At 31.7% G+C, this 17,011-nt stretch overlaps 2 protein-coding genes and 1 pseudogene across 2 annotated transcripts; 2 read left to right on the forward strand and 1 right to left on the reverse strand.

Annotated features, from left to right (window-relative positions):
• Positions 1-5,642: 5,642 nt before the first annotated feature.
• On the reverse strand, positions 5,643-6,428 carry LOC129883117 (1-aminocyclopropane-1-carboxylate oxidase homolog; annotated as a pseudogene).
• An 810-nt stretch (positions 6,429-7,238) lies between these two features.
• Positions 7,239-9,006, forward strand: LOC129883111 (1-aminocyclopropane-1-carboxylate oxidase homolog). The gene is made up of 3 exons (XM_055957695.1): positions 7,239-8,031; positions 8,184-8,505; positions 8,597-9,006. The coding sequence occupies exons 1-3, from the start codon at positions 7,487-7,489 to the stop codon at positions 8,846-8,848; spliced, it is 1,119 nt and encodes a 372-aa protein (XP_055813670.1). The 5' UTR covers positions 7,239-7,486; the 3' UTR covers positions 8,849-9,006.
• Positions 9,007-15,066: 6,060 nt separating this feature from the next.
• On the forward strand, positions 15,067-16,574 carry LOC129883118 (1-aminocyclopropane-1-carboxylate oxidase homolog). Its single transcript, XM_055957701.1, has 3 exons — positions 15,067-15,624; positions 15,829-16,150; positions 16,303-16,574. Exons 1-3 carry the CDS (start codon positions 15,080-15,082, stop codon positions 16,552-16,554), a joined length of 1,119 nt encoding a protein of 372 aa, XP_055813676.1. The 5' UTR covers positions 15,067-15,079; the 3' UTR covers positions 16,555-16,574.
• Positions 16,575-17,011: the final 437 nt, after the last annotated feature.

The following is a 17,011-nucleotide window of genomic DNA, read 5'->3' on the forward strand; positions in this document are numbered from 1 at the left end:
AAAACTCCCAATTGAATGGATTGTGCTTGATATGATTGGTTTGATTATGATTGTATATGATTGGGTTGAATTGTAAAACATTGCATAATTTAATTTGCATATCTATTGAGCTGAGTCCTTTGACTTTATGGTGGAGTTAATTGCATATAATTGGATTGGATTGAATTGGAATATACATATTGAATTGGATTGAATCAGAATATATATGATTGAATTGTGTATGATTGGATTAGATTAGGTGAAATGTGATGAATTGGATTAAATGATATGTGATCGGACAGTGTACGATTGGATTGGATTGAATAGAATGATGTGTGATTAGGTTGAATAGAGTGGTATGTGATTGGATGTGATCGAATTGTAAATAATTTGATTGACTACATTGTACATGATTGGATTGGATTGTATGGTATATGATTGGTCTTTGTCTAAAAATGTATTCTTACTTTAGACTTATGACACTTTGATTGAGTCTCTCTTATTTTTTTAATTTGAGATATTTGAACCAACGTTATTCTTCCCTGAGGTATATTTCATTCTGCCATATTACATACTCGTACATTTCATGTACTGACGTTCATTTAGACCTGCATCATTTCATGATGCAAAGACAGGTTTAAGAGATCGTCAATAGGAGCACCATTGAGGATCTATTCACACTCAACGTATTGGTGAGTCCTCCTTTATATTCGGAGGACACCGCTTATGTTATTCTTGCGTTGAGTGAGCCCTCTTTATTTTGATTTGAGATAGCCATGAACATGTCATTGTCATCAATTAGATAGTAGTGATAGAGGCTTCATAGACTAGATAATGATGGGTCAATTGAGTATTTTCTTTCCTTGAATTATTTTTATCAAACTATTTTAATGACAAAGATTGAAGTTTGATTTGTTGGCCCATGACCTTTCTTTCTTGAGTTAGATCATTGATTTGGATTGCCCATTAAATTATTTCATTATTTTAAACTTTCTGCTGATTGATTGATAGTGAATGGATGTGTGATTGAACCAAGTGGTTCGCTTGGGGACCAGCAATGGTCTTCAAGTGCCAGTCACGTCTAGGGTACCCTCTCGGAGCGTGAAAAACATGGTATCAGAGCACAGAGTTCAAGAGTCATAGGGAGTCTATGAAGCCGTGTCTAGTAGAGTCTTGCTTATAAGTGTGTTGTGCACTACACTTATAATCAGGAGGCTATAGGACATTAGGAATTGTTTCACCTCTTTCATATTCTGAATTTGTGCGATAGAGTTTAACTCTATAAATGTTCCCTTCTAATTCGTGCGTTGCTCAAATCCATTCGACTACCCCTCATACTCAAGGTAATTGGAACAATAAATCTAAGATTCTTGTTAATGAGTTAAGATAAAGTCTTGAGAAAGTGAAGAGAGTGCACAAGGCTTGAGAGGAGCCGATTAATGTGTTTAACTCTATTGATTTGGAAGAATGCATTCTCATTCATATGGATCATGTGTTGAGCCAGAGCGAGATGTATCCTAGAATCTCATCTCTAAATATTTATTTGAATGTTATGTTTGAGAGGGAAGTTGTGTATCTAAATGATAAGTCTCACCATCCAATGGAATGTGGTTTGAGGCATGGTGAGCTATGGTTGGTAGAATGATTGTAGAGTTAGAAAGAGGGAGTTAGAGGAGTAGAACTCAAATAGTGAGAATGGTGGTTGGTTGAGGCCTACAACTAGAGTGAAGTATCTATAGGGTGAGTAATGAGGTGTAATGAATGATTATGATAGTGCTAGTTTTAAGATTTGATTTAGTAGGCTTGACATGACGTATGTGAGAGATTAAGATATTAACTTGCAAGGAGTGAGGGGGGGTAATGAATGGAGGGTTACGCGACCCTCAGATGTAAATAGTGAATTAAGGCTAAGTCATTGGTAAGAAGAGGCTTAGAGGTGTATATGAGATAGTATAAATTTGAATGAGGCTTCAATTTTATGAATTGCTTTGGGTGTCTAGTTAGTATCCTTTAGTTGTTGCCTTTGAGCTAAGGGGGAGATGATAGGGTAATGAACCAAAGTAAGTCTTGAGCTTTCGATTGTGATGAGTTGACCAGGATGATAGTAGAATGAGTTGAGTGAGAGTAGATGGGGAAGAGTGAGTGTTTTTTGATAACCCTAATAATATTTAAATAATTTTCTTTTCATTTGTATGTACTAAATAATATGTTTATATTTTTTTTAATTCATGTAAATAAATAAAATTTGATTAATGAGCCATATTTTAATTATAACGTTTACCTTATTTCTTTTTGAAGAAAAATATGGATATGCCTCAAATTTTGTTTGGATCAATGATCAATCACGAGGATATTTGTGTAATTGATAGTGGAACGACTCATGCATTTTTAATGACGAAAAATATTTTTTCTACTTGCTTAGAAGAAAAGCAATGTTACTACAAGTTCTGATAATTCAAAAATTATTAAATGCTCCGAAAAATCTACTATATTTCTGCCTAAGGGGACAAAGATTGTTATAGAAGATGCACTATTCTCTTCTAAATCCCAAGAAATTTATTAAGTTTTAAAGATATCTACAGAAATAGATATCATGTTGAAACACTAAATGAAATGAATATTAAATATTTTGATATAACCAAGAGTATCTCATGCCAGAAATATATTTTGAAAAAATTACCAACTTTATCATTTGGCCTATATTATGCAGAAATCAGTGCAATTGAAACACATTTGATTATAAACCAAAAGTTTACTGATCTAAATACATTTACGCTATAACATGATCGAATAAGTCATCTTGGATTAATAATGATAAGACGAATTCTTGAAAATTCAACTGGACATCCATTAAAGAACCTGAAGATTCTTATGAATGATGAATTTTCATGTGCTGCTTGTTATCGAGGCAAATTAATTGTCAGACCATCAACCCTAAATGTTGGCATCGATTCTCCTGACTTTATAGAGCATATACATGGGGATATATGTAGACCTATTCATCCACCTAGTGAATTATTTAGATATTTTATGGTCCTAATAGATGCATCATCAAGATGGTTTTATGTGTTCCTCTTATCATCTCACAACCTGGCATTTGCGAATTTGTTAGCAAAAATAATAAGATTAAGGGTGCAATTCCCTGATTGTCCAATTAAGGCTATTCGCCTTGATAATGTTGGAGAATTTACATCCCAAGCTTTTGATGATTATTGCTTATCAATTGGAATAACAATTGAACATCCTGTTGCTCATGTTCATACTCAAAATGGACTTGCAGAGTCATTTATTAAATGCCTACAATTGATAGCAAGACCTCTACTTCTGAAAACAAAATTGCCAATTACTGTTTGTGGTCATGCTATCTTACATGCAGCAACATTTGTACGTCTCAAACCGATAAATTATAATAAATACTCTCCGTCATAATTAGTATTTGGTCATGAGTCAAATATATACGAATTTTGATTTTACGGTATACGTGCCTGTAGCACCACCACAATGTACAAAGATGGACCCTCAACGAAGGTTGGACATATATGTTGGGTTTGATTCACCCTTCATAATTCGTTATCTTGAACTGTTGATAGAAAACTTTTTTATTGCTCAATTTGCAGATTATCGATTTGATGAAATAATTTTTCTGCAATTAGAGGAAGAGAAAAAGGAACCTAAAGAGAAATTGCGTGGAGTTTCATCACTATATCATTTTGATCCACGTAGCCGCACATGTGAGCAGGATGTTCAGAAGATCATCCACTTACAGAAAATAGCAAATCAAATGCCAAATGTATTTACTGATTTGAAATGGATAACTAAGTCATATATCCCTGTTGTGAATATGCCTATCTGTATTGATGTCCCAAAGGACCATCTACTAGTATCATAGCTTTTGAATTCCAAACACGCCTGAAGCGTGGTAGACCATTGGGTTCAAAGGATAAAAATCCTATAAAGAGAAACATAAGAAATAATAAAGATGATACTACAAAAGAACCTCCTGAAGAAGGTCAAGATTTGAGTAATCCGAATATTCCTGAAAAAATCAGTGAACCCAAAATTCAAGTGAATGAAGAACTTTCAACAAGTTCTACCAGTGATGAGATAAATTTAGATTGATCAAATATCACGATTGATAATGTTTTTGCATATAATGTTGCACTTAATCTCATGCAAGATTGTGAAAGTCTTGAGCCTAAATTCATCGAAGAATGTCGACGTAGATGTGATTGACCAGAATGACAAAAGAAAATTCAATTAGAATTAGACTCATTTGCTAAACGTGAGATTTTTGGACATGTAGTCCAAACCTCTGAAGGTGTAAAACTAGTTGGTTATAAATGAGTTTTTATGCGAAAATGAAATGAGAGAAATAAAATTGTTAGATACAAGGCACGTCTTGTTGCACAAGGATTCTCTCAAAAAACCTGAGGTCAACTATAAAGAAACATATTCATCTGTTATGGATGGAATAACCTTTTGATATCCCATCAGTCTAGCTGTACATAAAAATCTTAAAATACATCTAATGGATGTAGTTACAGCTTACCTATATGGTTCACTTGATAATGAAATTTATATGAAAATTTTAGAAGGATTAAAATTGTCTGAAGCATGTACTAAGTCTTGGGAGATGTACTCAATCAAATTACAAATATCATTATATGGTCTGAAACAATCAGGGCGTATACGGTATAATCGCCTTAGTGAGTACTTGATAAATGAAGGTTATATAAATGATGTAATTTGTCCACATATTTTTAATTAGAAAACAGAATCAGAGTTTGTTATACTCGCCGTTTATGTTGATGACATAAATCTTATTGGAACCCCTGAAGAGGTCCAAAAGACGATTGAATATCTAAAGAAAGAATTTGAGATGAAAAACCTTAGAAAGACAAAACTTTGTCTGGGTCTACAAATTGAACATTTAGCAGACGGGGTCTTTGTCCACCAATCTGTCTACATTGAGAAAATCTTAAAACGATTTTACATGAACAAAGCATATCCATTAAGTACTCTAATGGTTGTTCAATCACTTGAAGTGGAAAAAGATCCATTTCGACCTCCAGAAGAGAATAAAGAACTTCATGGTCCCGAAGTACCATATCTCAGTGTTATTGGTGCATTTATGTATCCTGCTAACGCAACAGTCCTGATATAACATTTTTTGCTAATTTGTTATACTAGTGGTTGTTCATTTGTTCTTTTCCTACCCATTAATTTTGTCCCCTTACTTTTCCCTACCCAATTATATTACCACTTGCTTTTGATTATAACTCTCTCCCCTTCTCCGGCTATAAATAGCCTACATGTTATGATATTAATACAGAAAATACTCTCCATTCTCTCATTTTATATCTGTCTTTCTTTATATTTTGCTAAGTTAATTTATTTTGAAACAAGATGCATATTTTCATCAAAAGTCACCACATTTAAAGTGGCATTCTTTCATGAAAGAACATAACTCTTTTGTATATGTTCAATTATCAAATTGATGGTTTCGTAAATTAGTAAAAACTCAATGGCCACCATATCGAATATACTCTTAAGGATTTTGTGAGTTTGACATAATATAAGGATATCATTATATTTCATATTTTGTTCTTCAAAATTAAATTAGACACTAACTAGAAAGTAGTTGTATAACAAACCAAACAACATTTTGTAAGTGTACAATGCACAAACTTAGTTTTCATTACTCAATAGCACTAGTTACATTCACACCCAATAACTAAATAAAATGAAAAAGGTAAAAACGTCGCTTATTTTGAAACAAAATTAAAAGCCACAAACATCACTTATTTTAATTAAGGGGTATACTACAGCACTTATTGTTACATTATTATTATTATGATGATTAGATCTTGTAATGCAACAGCACAGAAGTTCCATCAATCCTTTATTAAGGGCATAAAATTTGTAGTCTTTGGTTGTGGTTGAGCGATATTTTGGAGGATTATCTTCTGATAACAATTCAGTAATTGGTCCATAAAGCTTGGAAGATTGCCATGGAGTTTCACTGAAGAAGAACGCAACTGAATTTCTTGATTTGTCTTTGTTTGAAATTGCTCTGTGCTCAACACTTATGTACTTGTCATTTGACAGTAGCTGCAAAAGAATAAACACAACTGATTGGTTTCAGTACAAACACGTTTGAAAATATATAAAAGGATTAATGTGGTATATGAGTACTACTAGCCTGCAGAAAATCTCCAATGTCGACGACAAGAGCACCAGGGTTAGGAGGAACATTAATCTATTGATTCTGGTGAAGAACTTGGAGTCCTCCGATTTCATCTTGTAGAAGGACCGTCATAAAATCACTGTCAGTATGTTTGTTAAAGCTTTGAAGCGAGGAGGAAGTGATGGATTTTGGAGTGAGCAAATCACTATAGACTCGAGCCAAAAAATGCATATATTGATAGCTTGTCTGATTTGGACAGAGATGGAGTCATCACAACTCCAAATGCGCTCCCGAGTGTACATGTAAATAAAAAAAAGTAAGATATTAGGAAAACGATTCAAATTTTCATGATAAAAATATATATGCAGGTATTTGCAAACTTAAAACAACAAAGGATTCCGCAATATTAAATGCAAAGGAAAAAGGGACAAGATTTTTTTTTTAATATTATAGAGTTTCTAGCCAAATTCAATTTAATTTTTTCATGAATAACTTTTATATTTTTATTTATTTTTTACTTACCTTCTCTCAATTGATAACATTTTGAACTATTTAACTTTATAATAGAGTATTATCCAATACAACCTTTAAACTACAGGTAGAATATATATAAAAAAAATATATATATATATATTTTTATTTTTGCAAGCTAATTATTTTAAAATTGAAGAAACTCATTTTTTTTATATTATGTAGTGCCAAAATTGGGTGTCAACATCTACTTATTTAATTTTATACATGTCTACTTATGCACACCAAAAGTTAAAGGACATAAATGTAAAATGATGCAAAGTTAAAAGTCACATTTATATATTATGCCTTTGAAATAAGAGAGAAGATTAACTTTTTAAAATTTGAAAATTCTAATATGCACCCAAAATTTCTAATCACTGTAATCAGATCCACATTCCATTTAAACCCATCCCATTGGACCAAATCAATATGACTTTTTTTGATTGAGAACTTTTTCTAACGGTTGGCAACCTATATCCAGGCCTATATTATTTAAGACTGTTACTCAATTTTCTCAAGTGAGACGTAGTGGTTAACCTGTGGTTTGAAACAAAGATCCAACATCTTGTGGAAATCTTCAATTTGTATACGTAATTAATATAAATCTTGTTCACTAACTGTTCTTTCTTTCCAATCTTGGAGACTTTCTGCACGTTACTACTCTTTCTTTCTGCACGCAAGTGACTTTTTTTGAAAAAAAAAGACAAATCAGTTGCGTGCTTTTTGGTGGAAATCTTCCAAAGTATAAATGTAGTGACATACATATTGTTCTGCCATCAGCTTGTTTATAACATCAAAGCAAAAAAGATGGTAGTCTCTAGCACAGATGATTTTCAAGCCACTATTCAAAAGGAAAGTTATGATAAAATGAGTGAATTAAAAGCCTTTGATGATACTAAGGCTGGTGTGAAAGGTCTTGTTGATGGTGGAATCACTAAAGTACCTCGGATATTCGTTCAGCCAACTAAAAACAGGGCGGAATCCTTGGAAAAATGTGACTTCACTTTTCCAGTGATAGACCTCCAAGGCATCGATGAGGATCCGATCAAGTATAAGGAGATTGTGGACAAAGTTCGAGATGCATCAAAAACATGGGGTTTCTTCCAAGTGATTAATCATGGAATTCCAACATCTGTCCTGGACAAAGCATTGCAAGGAACACGACAGTTTTTCGAGCAAGATAACGAGGTTAAGAAACAGTATTACACTCGAGATATTGGGAAAAAGGTGATTTATGTTAGCAATCTTGATTTGTATAGCCCTTCTGTTCAAACTGCAAGTTGGAGAGACTCAATGTTCTGTTTCATGGCTCCGAATCCTCCTAGTCCACAAGATTTTCCAATAGAATGCGGGTACGTATATATGTTCATTTCTTATATGGAAAAGGGTAAAATTTCCCTTTAACTATGTGAAATTGAAAAAAAAAATGTCCCTACTGTTTGGACATTTTTAGACCAACCAAGCATACTCTGTTTTCTTACAAATATGTCCTGTTTCAATGCAGGGAAATACTAAAGGATTTCTCCAACGATGTGAAGAAATTGGGGTTCTCCTTGCTTGAATTATTGTCTCAAGGTCTCGGTCTCAACCGTAGTTATCTCAAAGACTATATGGATTGTTTTCATCTTAGTTGTTGGTGTCATTACTATCCAGCGTGCCCTCAACCCGAACTCACCATGGGCATCAACAAACATACTGACAGTGATTTTCTGACGGTCCTTCTACAAGATGAAATCGGAGGACTCCAAGTTCTTCACCAGAATCAATGGGTTAATGTTCCTCCTAAACCTGGTGCTCTTGTCGTCAACATTGGAGATTTTCTGCAGGCTAGTACTACTCATATACCACATTAATCCTTTTATATATTTTCAAACGTGTTTGTACTGAAACCAATCAGTTGTGTTTATTCTTTTGCAGCTACTGTCAAATGACAAGTACATAAGTGTTGAGCACAGAGCAATTTCAAACAAAGACAAATCAAGAAATTCAGTTGCGTTCTTCTTTGGTGAAACTCCATGGCAATCTTCCAAGCTTTATGGACCAATTACTGAATTGTTATCAGAAGATAATCCTCCAAAATATCGCTCAACCACAACCAAAGACTACAAATTTTATGCCCTTAATAAAGGTCTTGATGGAACTTCTGCGCTGTTGCATTACAAGATCTAATCTATTAAGTAAACTGGTCATGTTTTATCTTTTCATCTTTCTTGTTTAAAATAAGTGATGTTTCACAAGACCCGGGAGAGAGTATTACTATTTATCTAGTTGTTGGGTGTGAGTAAAACTACTATTAATGAGTAATAGAAACTACTTTATATATTTCATACTTACAAAATGTTATTTGGTTTGTTACACAACAACTTTCTGGTCAACATTTGTGATATTCAACAAGACCTAGTGCTTAACCTTATATATATATATTTATATTAAAAGTGGGAAGCCACTAAGTTGAAAGTTGAAATAATAAAATACCCCTCAAAAGTTGAAAGATTATTTTGCCCTCCAACCAAACATTATTATTTTGTACAAAATTGAAAATGTACATTCTAACCATTCATGTTAATCAGTTAGATATAAACCGTGTTTGTAATTCACCCAACAATTCAATGAATATCCAATTAATAATGAAGGAGAAGGAAAATTTTCATAACAAAATATATATATATAACTAGATAAAGAAGAGTAATGTGCTTGTCCTTGGCCAAATATTTATTTCTTCTTTTTTTGGCCCTTCATATCATTTTTTTGAAGTGACATATATGTCTTTGGCCAAGAATTATATTTGTCATTTTTCTTTGTCTTTGCTTATGTTTATCATTTTATAAATTATTTTATTTTAAAAAGTCATCTCCATAACTCACACCCCTTCATGTTCATAATTCTTATTCTTAATTGATATTAGTAATTAAGTAATATTCATAAATCTTAGTTCTTTCATTTTCATAACCTCCTCGCTATTAAATGTACAAATTTATGTCACCTAATTAAAATCAAGCCAACATGATATTCTCATTATTATAAATGGAAGCTAATGTAGAATGGAGGAGAAGATCAAAAACACAAAATGAAGAAAACGTTGATTTGAAAGGTAACTATTATTTGGGTGTCAATGTAAAATTCCACATGTTTTAGCCTTTAGATGGATTGTAGTTGTTGTAATAATTTGTTATGCTAAGGTAACTAGCTATTTGAGAAGATTATTCAAATGATCATAGATAACGAACATTTGATTTAGCTTTTTGATGACTTAATGGATCAGAAGAGTTAAAAAATGATTCAGTTTTTCTCCTTCAATATCAATTCCTTTCACTATTTTTTTAAACGAATTTGATTACATTATCATTGGGCAATATATAGTTCTATTTTTCTCTATAGTCTATAATTATAGTATTAATTATCTAATAAAATTATTTGCTTTGTTAACTAATTTTTTCATTTTTTGGTTAGTGAGGCTAATTTTTGTGTCTTAAGCCACGGTATTTTCAAATGTGAAAGCAAGGCTAATGTGAAAGCAGCACAAATGTGAAATCAAGAGAAGAAACCCACATATGTGTTCATACTGCTCAATGAAATATTTGTGTAGCCTTCCGTAGTCTTGTGAATTAGCCTTTGGAGGCTATACATATTGTATATGGAGACGTGTAAGCATTTTTTTAATATACATATTTTTTTTTATCTAATTAAATTTTATAATAGAGGAATTAACTTTGTGAATTCATAGATTTCTTTGAGATGTGGTGATGCCACGGAATATCATGTTCACTTATTTTTGGATCATTCTTTTGATAAAACATTTTTTTTTTCTAATTTCTAAACTTACTTAAGTGGTTGAATAGTTTAATTTGTCCACGATGCTCAAGAATTTAGGAATCAATGAGATTAAGGATAATAACTCTGAAATATCTCTCGTGAAATTATTTTATTCCGTATTTAAATGGGTAATATTATTTAGTTCTAGAATTATATCAATTATAATTTTAATATAAATGACGAGATGAGTTATTCCATTATTTTTCTCCTCCTCCTGTTTTTTTCATTGATAAATCTGCTTTGCAAATGTCTTCAATAATTCTTTCTATCTTACCCATTGAAACTCTAACTACATTTTTCTCCATGATGAATCAGTGATTATAGGGAAATTCAATTGAACAAAAGTCGCTCAATTATTTTACCCTTAAAAATGAGTTAAACACAAATCATTTGTTAGAAAATCACACTTTTTAGTTTATAATTTAAGTATATTATATGGCAAAAAAAATATTTTTTTTATACTTATATGGGGTACATGCTCAAAGCGCATGCCCAAAAACTAGTAGACAATAGGTACAATAAGTAAAGACTACGGAATAGTGCACCTACAGGCCTTCATCGACGTTGTTTTTTGACCGAAAGGCTGACTCACAAACACCCGGCTCACAAGAGTGTAAAATATCACAACCTATACATCTACAAGATTTAAACCCAATTCCACCAAACTCAATGAGCCAATAACAAATGAAGATTACAAACTCTGTAACCTAAGAAATTAACTCTAATTCCTAGAACAACACAAACCACCCAAGATTTATGTTCCCAAGTCTTCGAGTCATCCCAACATAAAAGACAATGATCCTACTCCAATTTTATAATTCAATTGGATTACAAACTCAGTAGCCTAAGAAATTAACTCTAATTCCTAAAACAACACAAACCTCAATAGATTTATGTTCCCAAGTCTTCGAGTCATCCCAACTTAAAACAATGATCCTACTCCAATTTTATAACTCAACTGGATCTAGAAAGCATAAAAAATACAACTCGATAAATAATTCTAATACATTACAATGAACCCAACTCAACCAAAGATCCTTAACTAGCACCATGTTCTACGATATGTTCCACTGTATCGTGATTCACTTCAAAAGTCAATCTCTCAACTTGCTCAATTGAGAATTGCTTTTACAGCTTTAGAAATGCATAAAAACGTTCATGGTTAAATGAATCTCATATTTATACAATTTCTTCACAGAGATATATTTCACTTGAGACTCCTCTTGGCATCAGAACTCCTTTTGAATTCTAACTCCTTTCTTCAAGTGTTGTAGTCAAACACTAACTCTTCAATATTCAACACCTGATTATTTCACTGTGTTTTATATGAAGTAATTGTGTTCCTTGATTTGAGCACACTTGACTTTATCTTCATAGTACTAGTGTAGATAGAAGTTTCTTGAAAGAGTTTCTCGTGAACCAAGTGTGATTACCTATTTCATAGCTTTTCGTCAATCATCAAAACTTTGCTAGACCCAACAAATTCCCTCTTTTGAATGATGACAAACATATGGCATTTTGCTCCCCATCTCACTCCTCTATTTTCACCTCTTAACACTAAAGCATGGAACACTTGAGTGAACTAGGTTAGTTAAATTGGGTTTATAATGCATACCCTTTTATCTTTCCCTTTTGGCATCATCGAAAACTGTGAATCAGTTCATATTAGGTAAAACTACTCTGCATCATTTAGGCAACCATTTCTAAAACAATATCAACGCATTTATATCAACATAGAAATACATTAAAAGGAGTAGGGAAGAACAACAAGAGTATCGGAGCAAGTCATTTCATTCATTGATTAAATTCAATAAGGTAAAATCACACAAAGTCAATGCACATTGATTAAATTCAATTTTTGAAAGTGACCAAATGTGACAAGACGAACAAATTTATTTTAAAAATATATTTAAAAAGATTTGAACCTAATTTTTAAATATTTTTAGTTCTTTTATTTATTTATTTACCATAATTTAAATAAAATTATATAAGGTAAAAGTATTGATTTTAAAATTTTAAATGTTAAGATCTTTAATATACCTCAAATAAGGAAATATTTATAGTTTTAAATATTAGGAGTTCTTACCTAATAAGTAAGATTTAATAACTATAATTTAAATAAATTTCAAAGTATAAATATAAGGATAAAAATCAAATAATAACTATTTAAAGAAATCCCTTTATAGAAGTAGAGGATTCGTAAATAAAAAGAACACTAATTAATATTTTATCAGGTTTCCCATAAATCCATCTATTTTAATAGTTCTTTTCTCATATATTTTAGAAGGACATTAGAAAATCTTTACGTATCTTCAATCACGTACACAAGCAAAACTTCTCATGTTCCCATAGAGTTTACTTCTCATATATTTAGGGCTCACGTAACAAGCAGAACTTTCCATATTCATTGGAGTCTTCCCATAATTAATTATTTTAGGATCCCTTCACGTACACAACCTTTCCATATCTTTATTAGAAAAGATTCACATACACAACCCTCCCATATACTTTACGTACTAGGAATGCCAATTAGGCGGGTTGGGTCAAGTATGAGTGGATCATAATGAAAGATAACAATTGGATCAATACCCAACATAATCCAATCCAACTCAAATTAGTTTGAGTCAAAATGAGTTAGGTAATGAGTTATATAACGGGTCAAGACCCATTTCAATTTAATTTTTACTAAGCTTAATTGTTTTATTTGTTCTTTTAAACTATTTTAGTACCCAATAAAATTAGTTTTTTCTTTATTATGGCTGTATATAATATATCAAATTGAAAAAAAAAAGATTTTTAAAAATATTTTAAGAAGATTTCTCATGAGTCAATTCAGATTATATATCAACCCAATTTCTGATGGGTTGAAATGGGTTGAGTCAATAACCAATTCAAACTTAAACGAGTTGAGTTGGATTGGGCGGGTTGGGTTTGATTAAGTCATCCCTATACATAACCTTTTTATATATTTATTATAGTCAATATTCAATATTTTAGTCAATTTTAAAGTATTAAATATTAAAAATATATTAGGATAATAATTAAATGATAGTAATTAATAGAGGAAAATAGTAAATGACAATTTTATCTATTATAAAGCCTTTTAATGAATGACAAAAAAATTAATCAACGTTTTAAAAACTTTCATCATTTTGATAGATGTAGATTTAGATACATAGATAGATAGATATAACTATAAATAGATAGATATGATATATATAGATACATTAGTTTGGTAAAATATATCTCTAATATTTTTTTAACGAATGTGCCAAATCAACAAGGGTACAGTAATATAAAACGGAGAGAGCACTCCCTTCACCCCCTTATAATGGTCATATATACAAAAAAAAATTAATTATTCCCAAATACTTCCTCTATTCACTTTTACTTGTCCACTATTTCAAATATAGATTTTCTCTTTTATTTGTCATTTTTAACATATCAATTTTTTTAATGTTTTTACCCTTAATATTAATTACTTATTCCACAAATTATTTTCAATATCTAATACTATATAAACATCAATTAATATAGGTACTATGTTAAAATACTTATATCAATCATTATTTCTTAAAGGGCATGCAAAATCTAAAATAAATAAGTAAAATAGAACGACGAGAGTATTTTTCAATTTAAAAATCATCAAGAGAGAATTGATTATTTTTTTTAAATTTTATCTATAGCATTAATTATTTTAGAATTAGGAAGTATATATAAATAGACAAAAAGTTAAAGACAAAAATTAAAAATTGTGCATAACTCGAACATTACCCATTAGAATGTGCAACGGCCTCATTTATTCTTTCTTAATAAAATTAATAACGACAGAGAGAGGTTGAGATCAACATTGTTCCCAATTCAAGTTGAAATTATGCCTCTCAATATCATAAATGTTTTGTTTGAATCAATGTTATTTCAATATTCCGTATAATTATCTAATACTATTCTCTAATTATATACTCTAATAATGATCATGTCTTTAATATAATAAGAATCTTCTGGTTAGTCTCGATCAGTCTTCTAATTGGTTCATCTATACAAATTTTCAACTGTCATTGTTTTTAGGCCAAATACATGCACAATCCCTTTTAACTTGTTCCTAAAATTTCATTTTGACACTCTAATTCAATCGTGTTTCATTTTAATCGCCCAACTCCATTTTCAATGTATCATTTAAACACAAAATATTGATTGGACAGATTAATAGAATTATTCACATTTTAAGACGCGTGAGAGATCCTTATGATATTGTAGGACGCCACGTATGATATTCTATTTTGATCACACAAACATATTGTGATATATGTTGGATGCGTTGTTGATGTGTTTATTGAGTTTTATTTAATTTAATACGTTATAAAGTATTATTTATCATGTTAAAATAATTAATTTTATATATTATAATAGTTAAGCAGCCAAACTATTTTTTATCACATTAAGATAACTTATTGTATTTGCTATAACTGTTAAGTCACAAAAACTTTATCAACTAAAACGGTAAGTGTTTTATTGTAAGGGATCTATTCATAACTGAGTTATAGTATAAATGTGCTGCCATCTTGTTTATAACATCAGAGCAAAAAGATGGCAGTTATCTCTAGCAAAAAAGATGATTTTGAGGCCACAATTCAGAAAAGTTATGACAAAATGAGTGAATTAAAAGCCTTTGATGATACTAAGGCTGGTGTCAAAGGTCTTTATGATTCTGGAATCACTAAAGTACCTCAAATATTCATTCTACCACCAAAATACAGGGCGAAAACATGTAAAACACAGTTCACATTTCCAGTTATAGACCTCCAAGGCATCGATGAGGATCCGATCAAGCATAAGGAGATTGTGGACAAAGTTCGAGATGCATCAAAGACATGGGGTTTCTTCCAAGTGGTTAATCATGGAATTCCAATATCTGTCCTGGACAAAACGTTGCAAGGAGCACGACAGTTTTTCGAGCAAGATGACGAGGTTAAGAAACAGTATTACACTCGAGATACTGGGAAAAAGGTTATTTATACTAGCAATCTTGATTTGTATAGCCCTTCTGTTCCAGCTGCAAGTTGGAGAGACTCTATGTTCTGTTTCATGCATCCTAATCCTCCTAGTCCACAAGAATTTCCAACAGCATGCGGGTACATATATATGTTCATTTCTTCTACGAAAAAGGGTCAAAAATGTCCTTAAAATATGTGAAATTGAAAAATGAAATGCCCCGAGTTAATAGTATATATGGTCTAAAAATGTCTCTATCGTTAATAGTTTGATCCAAAAATGTTCTACTCTGTTATTTACTCTTTTTTTTTTTTTTTTTACAAATATGTCCTGTTTCAATGTAGGGAAATACTAATGGACTACTCCAAGGATGTGATGAAATTGGGGTTTTTCTTGCTTGAATTATTGTCTGAAGGTCTCGGTCTCCATCGTAGTTATCTCAAAGATTATATGGATTGTTGTTATGTTAGTTGCTTATGCCATTACTATCCATCATGCCCTCAGCCAGAACTCACCATGGGCATCCGTCAACATTCCGACAATAACTTTATCACAGTGCTTCTACAAGATGATATCGGAGGACTCCAAGTTCTTCATCAGAATCAATGGGCTGATGTTCTTCCTATACCTGGTGCTCTTGTCGTTAACATTGGAGATTTTCTGCAGGCTAGTACTCTTTTCTTTCTAATGTATATAGATGTCTGATGCACCCCGACCATATGCATGAAAAACAATATTAATCGTTGTAGCCATTTGAAACGTACATCATCGTTTATTTTTGTACTAAAACCAACAAGTTGTGCTTATTTTTCTTGCAGCTCATGTCAAATGACAAGTACATAAGTCTTGAGCACAGAGCAATTGCAAACAAAGATAGATCAAGAATATCAGTTGCATGCTTCTTTGGTGAAAATACATTTCAATCTTCCAAGCTTTATGGACCAATTTCTGAATTGTTATCAGGAGATAATCCTCCAAAATATCGCACAACCACTGTGAAAGACCACACTCTTTACGTCCATAATAGAGGCCTGGATGGAAATTCTGCGTTATCGCATTACAAGATCTAATCATAATAATAATGTAACAATAAGTGGTATTTTTTACCTTTATCAAGGGTAAGTTAGTAAAAATACATCTCAATTTCTAAGAATTAGTATTTTTCTTAGAGGGTATGCCCAAACTAAAAACATCACTTATTTTGAAATTAGAGAAAGTATTTATTTAGTTGTTGGGTGTGAGTGTAACTATTGCTATTGAGTAATGAAAACTAGTTTGTGTATTTCATACTTACAAAATGTTATTTGGTTTGTCACACAAGAAAAAACTTTGTTCTCTGGTCAGCTTCTTGATATATTCTTGACTCAATGCTCCCAATCCCCCATGGCTCCCCGAACAATATTTTAACTGTATTGTCTGATTCTGAAGCTGATGGAGGTGAGGATGGTATTCAGGAGAAGCCAACTAACCTGCAGGATGGGGTGTCCAGAGGGGGGGTTTTATCTCATGTTTTGCATGAGAATCTTT

The sequence above is a fragment of the Solanum dulcamara genome, chromosome 3 (assembly GCF_947179165.1).
Source record: "Solanum dulcamara chromosome 3, daSolDulc1.2, whole genome shotgun sequence".
Classification (NCBI taxonomy): Eukaryota; Viridiplantae; Streptophyta; class Magnoliopsida; order Solanales; family Solanaceae; genus Solanum; species Solanum dulcamara.